The 10,788-nt window shown below is 46.8% G+C and overlaps 1 protein-coding gene across 1 annotated transcript; it reads right to left on the reverse strand.

The window, feature by feature from the left end:
• Positions 1-6,125: 6,125 nt before the first annotated feature.
• Positions 6,126-7,528, reverse strand: LOC126529270 (uncharacterized). The gene has a single exon (XM_050176874.3). The coding sequence runs from the start codon at positions 7,502-7,504 to the stop codon at positions 6,236-6,238; it is 1,269 nt and encodes a 422-aa protein (XP_050032831.1). The 5' UTR covers positions 7,505-7,528; the 3' UTR covers positions 6,126-6,235.
• Positions 7,529-10,788: the final 3,260 nt, after the last annotated feature.

Raw genomic sequence — 10,788 nt, forward strand, 5'->3', positions numbered from 1 at the left:
GCATAAGTAATCTGCGTCTAGTGCATCACTTTCTTGGTACTTAATTGATCGAAACCGTTTAGCATGATGTTGAAGTTTTCATACTCGAATTGCGCGCTGCAATGGCAGACTGGGAAGAATGTGTCATAACTGCGAGCGAACGGCAAGAGGTAAAAGCGGGCAGAAGCATGGCCAGCGTAACGTATTTGCGGAGTGCTCTGTGATATAAAATTCTTAATAAAATAAATAAAAGTGGTAAAATGCGAAAACCATTCCCGGGAGATTTATATTCTGAAATGGAGTTATTACATCATTGCATGAGCTAATCATTATCTTTTTCGTCATGAAGATAACGGCGGCTCAGAGAAAAAGCTGAAAAGCACACTGAGCAGCTCTGGCTTCCAAGAACATACTCTTTTGCCATTGCAGAGGATACCGAAATGCACATAGTCGACGTCATAAGGCTGAACGAGCAGCATAACACCGAAAAAGAGCAACAGAGAAATAACAACATTATCAACATGAATTCAGCCATCAATGCAAGTAAATATTAAAAAGGACACAGTGAAACAACTTAGACAATGGCAATCAGCACATGAATTGAGACTAATTTACCAACCCAATCAATCAAGCAACATTTACAAATTTTGAAAAGAAAGCATGCAATGCCATTCTGGATAGCTCTTTCGGAGCGATGTTATGACTGTTACATAAGTTCCGTAACTCAGGATATTTATGTCTTGGCATTTGTGTCCCGTAATTAGTAAAGCGTAAGTCTACTTTCCAAGTCTCTGCTTAATGAACGGAATATTTGTGGATCCTCCTAGCCAAGCAGGCTAAGTGAGCGAGAAAGTGTCCATTGTTTTTTTTATTTCTACTGTGTATGCTACGGTAAGGCGATTGTAGTATAGATATGGTATTTTTAAAACATCATGCGTACGATAAAGTTGGACGGCGGGATGATCGAAACCTACGCTATATATGTGTATTAGAATTTACTTTCTGAACAGAGTGTAGCTTTCATAGGTTTCTGGAAGTAGATAGAAGTAATAAAAGTAAGTTACTATTGAGGAGTATCACTTTCGTGGGGAGAGTAAATGTGTTAAGCTAAGTTATTCCTACGATACTCGATAACTTTAGCGAAACATAACGGGGTCGTCGCAAGACAATCTCTCTGAAAATAATACTCCAAGTATCCGAATTTTCTTAACTGTGTCAATTATTGAGCGGTTGTATGTTTAAACTGTGTCAATGACCGTGTCCCTATAATTTGCGTGGACAAGCACAGCTTTTGTTTTGGTAATAATATTCGTTAGTACATTGTAATGAGTCCTCTTAGTCTCTTACCTAGCTCCATGGTAGTTGTGTTTCCCCTAATCATAATGTCTCACAATAAAATGCCACAGAATAGCGAAATGTTGTCATCTGCGTAGTTTACAAATTTTGTGCTGTTATCGACGTATACGATGTCATTTATGTACAATTTAAGGAGAAATGGGCCAAGAACGCTTCCTTTTAGAACAGCAGGTTTTACATCGGATGAGTGGCCGTACATGCTTACGAAGTGGTGCTCGCAACTTAAATAAGAATGAAGAAGGGCCAAACCTTTGCCACGATATCCATACTTTTGGTATCACGCCTGTGATACCAGTTGTGTAATGTGTCATTCACCTCGTTCCTCCCATTATCATCCCCCATTGTGACCCTTTTTCTTCCCCTCTTCCCCTTCCTTTACGTAGAGTAGCAGGCCAGATGCTCCATTATCCGGCCGACCTCTCTACATTTCCAATCATTAAAATACTTCTTCTTCTAATTACAAATTTATGATTAGGATAGTCCAAGACTTTTGTAAAATGTACATATATCCCCATAGCCGTGTGCCGTTTATCAAAAGAATTTAAAAGCAATTCCCGCTGTTCTATTCGAGCGAAGTCTGTTGAGCGCTTTTTCCTGAAGCCAAATTTTGCAGTACGAATTTTGTCACGCTTATCGCAAAAGCTAGAGAATCTTGACAAAATTTCATTTCGAAGCATTTGAAAAAATTGGTAAAGGTGATACTTGCTTAGAATTAGCGATATTATTTTTTTGCCTTTTTGTGCAATACGTTTACCTTCATGAGCTGCATTTGTTTTGTAAAAAGTTTCTCTACTAAGCAGAGACTGAGAACATGTGTTATGCGAGGTGCTAAAAGTTCTATAACGCATTTGACAGATCTTTTTTTATTTCAATCTGCCTCGTTGCTAGCACTGTTACTCAGTTGTAAAAATATGGAGCTCACCTCGGGCATTCGTACTGGGTGAAGAAAAAAGGTTTTGTCATTGCAATGTTCCAAGTAACGCATAGCGTTGTCATTAGCTTCTACAGTATCGATAATGGCAAAATAATCATCGAATGAATGCCATAATATTTTCGCGGTGAATTCTTCATAGTTCTGACCTATTTTTGTTAAAAAAAACTTGATTGCACTGAACAATAAAATCTGGCATTTAGATTTTTCCATGTTGTATCTGGTCTTGACACTGAAAACAAAACGAGCTCGCAGAAACGTCTTTTAACGCGATAGCGTTAAGGAGCTCGTGTCGCAGAAAAGCCGGTGTCATCGGTGTCGGCGTCAGCGTCCGCGGCGTTGGCCGTGGGCAATAAATCATGGCAGGCACTTCATAAATAAAAAGCAACTTCCAAGATGGGCTGGGTGGGAATCGAACCAGCGTCTCCGCAGTGTGAGACGGAGAGGCTACCACTCAGCCACGAGTTTTTTTTTTTTTTTTCTTTATTGCCTCGCTTTTCACAGAGTTTACGAGATCAGAAGAACAGATTAACAAGATAATAGTGCCGAGAACCGTCAGCTGTTTGCTGACTACAAGCCATCAGTATTTCGGCATCTGCAACAACATTTCTAATCTTGGAACCCACTCTGGTACATACGACTGCACCTTCTGCACTTCGACAAAATGGGACACCGATTCGCAAAAATATTCGCGAACCGGTCTAGCGTCAATATCCGCATTGTGTACAGCCGTCCGAGTTCGCCATATACTGTGCAGGCCCAGGAGCATAACCAGATCGAAAGGCACACCATCGTCGTTTTCGACCGTGAGATAACGGATTCCGTGCGGACTTAATGGCAATTCTTTTTTCAAGGTTCTCTGTAAGATGTCCCAGAAGAACACTCCACCCCAGCAATCTAAAAACACATGCTCAATTGTCTCTGGTTTTTTGCATAACAAACAATGAGTACCCCACGGAACAAATAAACCCTTTTCTTCTAACCATGTTTTAACAGGTAAGGTTCCTGTGTGCAGCTTAAAAAAAAAAGGTTTTAACCCCTGACGCAACTAGCATTTTTTTAACGCGTTTCAAAACATCTTTTCCTTTGCCTGCACAGTATAATTCACGATACAATGGCACAGGAAATAACACATCCACAAGGTCCTTGTACAGTTTTTTGCGTGACACATCTGTCAAATATTGCAAAGAAAAACGCACCGATAAGAAGCGGAAAGATGACACCACTTCTTTTAGATATCCACGTACTGGTCCTTGCTGACAAACCGAAGACACAACAAACTCTGGTAGCACTTTACCCAGCCTCAGTTGAATCATAGTTCTGAGAAAGGTATGATCTACATCTCTGAGAAAAACAAATCGACTGACGAGTTGTCTAACATACAGATGCACTAGACCAAGCCCACCATCACTCCCTCTTTTAAACAGATTTGTTCGGCTCATTTTTTCCCATAGAGAGCTCCAGATAAAGACCGCGAACACTCTGTGCATTTTTTGTACATTTAACCTGCTGCAATGCAAAACTTGCATTACATACCATAGCTTGCTTACAAGAAATAGGTTGCACGTCGTGGCCCGTGCGAAAATCGACTTATCCCATCCTTTCCACTTTTGTGCATTTTCACGTAACACCTCTGTTTGTTTTTTCCAATAAGGCTCATTGTCAGAGTAGTACTGTAGGGGTACTCCTAGGTATTTTGTCGGTGTTTCTTGCCATTTAATGTTCAAAAACATCCTTGGTGCGATGTCCCATTCCCCATGCCAGAACCCAACGCACTTGTCCCAGTTTACTGCACTACCACTTGCTTGACAGAAACTTTTAACAGCATTGACGGTATGCATTATACTTTCATGATCAACACAGAAAACTGCAATGTCATCAGCGTAAGCAAGAAGGCTTACCTCGGCTTGATGTAACTGAAATCCACGTATCGCGTTGTTCCTAATTACGCTTAGACAAAAGGGCTCAATATATATGCAAAAAAGAAGCGGTGATAATGGGCACCCTTGTCTGACCGAGCGCTGTACTGGTATGTATTCACCTACTGATTTGTTTATTATCAATCTCGTCGTACATCCGGCGTAAGCCATCCGCACACCCTCGCTGATCACATTGCCTACATTCACATATTCAAGCATACATAGAAGCAGATCGTGCGGCACGCGGTCGAATGCCTTCTCAAGGTCAACTTGCAGCATAGCAACACTTAGTTGCATTGCGTCACAGCATTCAAGGATTGATCGTGCTATGTGTATATTTGTCATAATTGTCCTTCCTTTTATTCCGCACGTTTGATGTGGACCGACTAAATCTTTCATTACGGTCTGCAACCTGTTAGCCAATACTTTCATTAATATTTTATAGTCTATATTTGTCAGGCTAATCGGCCTATACGATGTGACGTTACGTAATTTGATTGGGTCTTCAGTTTTTGGTATTAGGACCGTGTGTGCTGACAAAAAGGACGGCGGTAGATGTTTGCTCGCGTAAGCCTCGTTGTATACTTCAGTCAAAACAGGCGCGATAACACCCTTAAACGCCTTGTACAATGCAGCGCTTAAGCCATCCGGTCCCGGTGATTTGCCATTATTTAAATGGTCAATCGCATTCTTAACTTCCTCTACTGTTATGGGCAATTCTAATACTTCCTTAGTTTCATCATCTAATGTTGGCATCAATGACATGAAGTCTTTTTTAAATCTATCAGTGTCAACTTGGCCACGAGAAAACAATACTTTGTAATATTCCAAAAAACAGCTTGCTATTGTTTCTTTGTTGGTAGACAGTACCCCATTATGTCCTATTTCTGTTATTGCATTTTGGGAAGCATATTTCTTTTCGACTCCCAAGGCACGTTTTGTCGGCATTTCTCCTGTGCACCATTTTTCAGCTCTGGCTCGAATCAATGCTCCATTGTATCGCTCTTGGTCTATCAGCTCAAGTTTTTGCTTTATGCTTTTTATGTCTTCTAAGAAATAACCGGGTTGTATACTTTCAGCTTCCAATAATTGCTTCAGATTCAATCTAAGACGGGACTCGAGTTCTTTTTTCGCGTGACTTAAAACACTGGCCCTTTCAAGTGCTTTCAATTTAATTGTTTGCTTACAAACTTCCCATTTATGTCCCCAACTATCTAAGTTTTGAGTTGTTTTATCTATAGCCTTGCGAAACTGCTCACAAAACTCGTCGTCTTTCAGCAAGTTTGCATTAAATTTCCAAAGATCCCAGGAAAATTCTTTGCTATTTGTTTTTTCCTTTCCAACACGGAAAGAAACCAAACAATGATCACTAAATGCAACAGGTGTGACTCGATAATCTCGACACGACTGAATTAGTTCAGCCGACACGTACACTCTATCAAGTCTAGCATGGCTCGCACCCTGAAAGTGGGTAAAGAGGACCGCTTTTCCACCGCAAAGACATTCACCCACGTCTTCTAGATTAAATTCCGCAATCAAATCTTTCAATACAGCAGTACTTGCATCATTGTGTTTCCCACTGGTTTTGTCACGTTCCGTACAGACACAATTGAAATCTCCCGCCAGGATTAGTCTACGCTCGCATTTCAAGTACGTCTCCATTTCTTCAAAAAAAAGCTTTCGCTCTTGAGCCTGAGTTGGTGCATAAAGACAAATTACTCGCCAATTTTCTGTTGACAGGGAAAAGTCAGATATAATGAAACGGCCAGACTCACAGGTAGTCACTGACTGCACTACAGCACCAAGACTCTGCCGGATTAACAAAATGCACCCCGAAGACCTCCCCACCGCATGGGCAACACACACGTTATAGCGTCTCGTGAAAGGACGCACCATACGCTCTGTCTGATCCTCTCTCTCTACTTACGTTAAGTGTTGCAATATTTATCGACCTCTCTAAGGACTCCATATTGGCGAGTGACACCAGACCGAGCCTACGGCGCTCCCCTCACAGACCTTGCCTTGTAGCAACACACAGTCCAGTCGACGCTCAGGGCGTCGACTTGCCGCCGCCGCGTGTAAGCGACGCCGACCGCTGATGGCTGGTGGCCACCCGAGGCTTTTTGGTTCCAGGCTCGGTCCCCCGCCTCTCCGTTGCTCGTAGCCGGGTGTCTTGAGAAGCCGTGCTTGCTTTGCCGAGACGGCGTTTCGTAGGTGTTGCCTCGGCGTCCATCGCAGCCTCATCCGTCGAATCACTGTCTTCGAGCGTCGCAACGACCTCGCTTACTGCGGTCTTGAGTTCAGCTGTTTTCTCACCACTCCCGGACGCACTTAGTGGCAGCTGCTTTCCTAAAGAGTGGGTTTCAGAAGGGCGCTCTGCCGAACCTTCTTCGTACTTTCCTGTCGAAGCGTCTTCCAGAGTGGCGTCTGCTGCCCGAGCGTCTGCAGCCTTGTTCTCTTGCGAACCTGCTGAGCTGGTGGACGCCGCCACTGCGGCCGCGTCGCTGATAGACGCCACCATCCCAGCCACGCTCTCCGCTTCCTCTTCGTCCATGAGCATCTCGCTCCGGTCTGCTTCACCGCCTACGCTTGCAACTCTGGCGTACGAGCGAGTACAATTAGCCTGCTCATGCCCGAACGCTCGGCAGGCAGCGCACCTGGGCACTCGGCATTCACGTCGTATGTGTCCAGTGTTGTGACAACGAAGGCATAACGGGGCACGTCCAGGCACAACCACTAGCGCAGTGCCGCTACCAAGACGCATCTGATGTGGGATGCGGTCTGGTGTGACACCATCGCGCAGCAGAAGACGCACCAGACGAGTCGTTGACTCGGCGCGCTCAAAGTCCTCGGCCTTCCACCGATCACTGATGACTTCCTTTATCTCGCCATACTCTCGGAAGGCTCGTCGAATGATCTCAGAGGTGACGTCGAACGCGACCCAATGTAGCTTAATCCTGAGTTCTTGCCTCGCTGGATCAATGACGAGGCATGGCCGGTTCTTCACCAGTAGTGGTCCGGCGTCTAGCAGCGTCTGCTTTGCCTCATCTGTCTTCATGTTCAGCAGCCACACGTGCGACATTTGGTAGGCGCCAATTCCACCTACTTGCTGAATTACTCCAGCATCCTTCAAGGGCTTCCGGAAGTCGTCGATTCTATAAGGCCGTCCAGTGACGTCGCAGTGCAATACAACTGCGCGCCTTTGTCCTTCACCTGTTGGTAACGGAGGCAAGATGACACGGTAATCCTTGGGCAACGCAGAACACGGGGTACCACGGCCAACGTCGGCCGCTTTCGCAGCTCTCGAGGAGCCCTCCATTCTGCGTCCGTACTGCACGGCGTCCAGAAGCAGAATGACTAAGCCACGAGTTCGATGCTTGAAAGCGGTACAAAAGCGCTTCTAGTGAATGCGGTTTTGCCTTAGAAACAGGCCGTAGCAAGTTATACTGCGGTGTATATCGGTAATTATGAGCATGTAACTTACACAAGTCGCATTTACACGAGTAGCGAAGTACGTTTCCGATACATTTCTTCTGTGCTTACCGCACACGCAGAGCCATCTTGCGGCAAACACAGAAGACCCCCTCCTCTCAATGTACGGCACTGCGCCGACAGATGGCGCGCCACGCGCGCATTGGGGCTGTGCGCGGACCGGTGCCAGGCGCATCGCGGCACCGACTCCCTCTCCCCTGACGACGCTTCGCCGTGCTCCCACACGGGTTGCAGAATCAAGCGCCGTTCTTTTCTTTAGATTACTATCTACCTATCTCTCTGCCCGTGCTGATAACGACATTTGGCTGGCATAGATCGTTTCCCCCTCCGAGACACCGAGTTCTTTGGTTCGTTCCGTTTGCTCAGGGGCACGTTTCGTTGCCGCGCCGAACGCTGCGTTGCTCGACGCTCAGCGCGTGATAGGTGGGCGCAACGTCCGATGCGGGGCGCCTCGTAAGTGATCGCTGCGCCGTAGTGCAATGTCTTACACCCCTTGGCGGGACGACGGGAAGCTGTCGCGTTCCACTCTTGAAGGCGAAGCTTAAGCGTCTTCCAATTTTTTTTTGCCGTAGGGATTTTTTTGGTTAGCCTGTTCAGAAACGCTTGATAAACTCGTGAGTACGTGAACTGCACGAGTTTAAAGAAGGTTCTCAAACATTTTATCCTTTATTCAAATCTTGCGTAATAATGCGTAATAATTCTCCTTTAGTCCTTTCCGGTAATCGAGGTTCGTAAAAGCTTGTCTGGAAATGAACCCTTGTACAGAGAAACAGAATGCTTTAGAAACCCATCATTACCGCAGTCAGGATCGCTTTCAAGAAATATTCCGCTCGAATCAAAATTTTGAACATTTTGTGGAAGAGTTTCCACTTGGCGAGGTATTATTTCTAGAAAGGGCACCGGCTGTGTTTTGGTTCTTAAGGCATTTTACGTACACATAGATATATTCTGTTATGATCGCTGATGTATCTGCTCATAACACCTGGCTGTAAACGAGGAAGCTGCATATTTGTTATGGAAAGATCAAGTGGAGAGCAAGAGGAGAGGGTGATTCTTGTAGGAGTGGTGATAGCATTATTGCAGCGGAATGGAAGAATCGTGAAAGAATAATACGGGTATCTGCTAACATATTGAGGCATGTATTCTATGCAGACGACGACGACGACGATGGGAGCACTAACGGACTCCGCCTAGTGGGTCAGAGTGAGATTGGATGATGACGAAGAAGACGTGTGTCTGCTCTTCTTGTTTTTGAACAGATTGTCCTGTTGTTCGTGAAGAACGTCTCCCTGTGTTTTGTCCGCGTTGTACCGCGACACTTGTGGAGATGCTGGGTACTGACCGCGTCTCATGCATCGGAGTCCTTCTGGGAGTCACCCGCCGTGGTTGCTCAGTGGCTATGGTGTTGGGCTGCTGAGTACGAGGTCGCGGGATCGAATCCCGGCCACGGCGGCCGCATTTCGATGGGGGCGAAATGCGATAACACCCGCGTGCTTAGATTTAGGTGCACGTTAAAGAACCCCAGGTGGTCGAAATTTCCGGAGTCCTCCACTACGGCGTGCCTCATAATCAGAAAGTGGTTTTGGCACGTAAAACCCCATAATTTAATATTTTTTTTCCTTCTGGGAGTCGTTCATTTTGCCCGGACGCAGTGTCACCAGTTACGATACCCGTGCATCGCTTTAGTCCTCGACTGCTAGGACTTGGCCCGGAGTTCTCCGCTCTTCAGCCGCCTCTCTCCAGGAGCTGCACACATTGCGCAATGGTCCAAACCAGTCCACCAGAAGCACCCAAAAGCAGTCGGTTTCCCACTCCACAACAGGCAACCGTTCTGCATCCGCTGGTTCCCAATCGCTATCGCGGTGCAGTTTACGAATACTTTGAAGACTGGCTGGAGAAGAATGAACGCGTCGCGCAGATTAATCAGTGGACTGAGCAGCAAGAGCTCTCCCACGTCTATTTCGCCCTTGACGACAGTGGCCGTACATGGTCCGAGAAACGCGAGGGTAGCCTCAAGAGCTGGCATGACTTTCCGCAGAGGATCACGGATACTTTTGCGAGTGCCGACCGCGCCCAGGAAATGATGAAGCTACGCGTAAAACAACCTAATGAGTCGGTCACAATGTTCGCCGAGGACATGGCCCGCGTCTTTCGTAGAGCCGACCCGAACATGACCGAAGATAGGAAGTTGCGCTACCTCATGCGAGGTGTAAAAGAGCAGTTGTTCGCGGGGCTTGTGCGCAATCCGCCAGTCACTGTCGCTGAGTTTATCAAAGAGGCTAGGGCTATTGAGCGGGCCCTTCATCAAAGATGCAGGCAATACGATCGACTGTCAACCAGCACTACAATGAATGCCGTCGCAGTGACTGCCGAGTATGAGAACTCCTTTCGTGAGTTGATCAGAGGGCTCATTAGAGAGGAATTTCAAAAGATTCTAACACCGACACTACATAGACCCGTCGCGTCAATCGCCGAAGTGGTGCGTGACGAAATCCGGCAGGCGTTCCCGGTAACCGATCTTCAAGGCCACCAGCGGCCCTTGAGTTACGCCGCCGCTGTCCGATGTCCACCACCGGTTGCAACCACATCGCCGTACCACCAGCTTCCGACAGCCGCTCCTTGGTCGCCACCGTAAGAGGAGGCTTCTAAGCACACAGCCTTTATGCCGCTTCAGTCATACCGCCAGCCGTTGTTTGCCGCGTCTTGGTCACCGCCGCAAAACGACGCTACGAGACGGCCGCAACTTCGGAGAACCGACACATGGCGCCCTATAGGCGCCCACTCTGTTTTCACTGCGGAGGCACCGGCCATATTTCGCGTCACTGCTGGCATCGTGACACATTATTTCGACATCTTCGTCCGTGGTCCTATGGTCGACGTGCAAATGACGACGCCATGCCACGCCGCAACGACGCTGTTTTTCACGGACCCCCAATAGCGCATCCGAGGGACGAATCTGTGCCCAATGATCGGTCCGATTTCGGCCGTTGATCACGCTCTCCAACCCCTCCACGTCAGATGGCTTCATCTACTGGACGTACTATTACGGAGCTCCGATGACGAACGTCGCCCAGCCCCCGTCGGGGAAACTGAAGGCGGCGGCCTCTGGGA

This window comes from Dermacentor andersoni, chromosome 8 (assembly GCF_023375885.2).
Source record: "Dermacentor andersoni chromosome 8, qqDerAnde1_hic_scaffold, whole genome shotgun sequence".
Taxonomy (NCBI): domain Eukaryota; kingdom Metazoa; phylum Arthropoda; class Arachnida; order Ixodida; family Ixodidae; genus Dermacentor; species Dermacentor andersoni.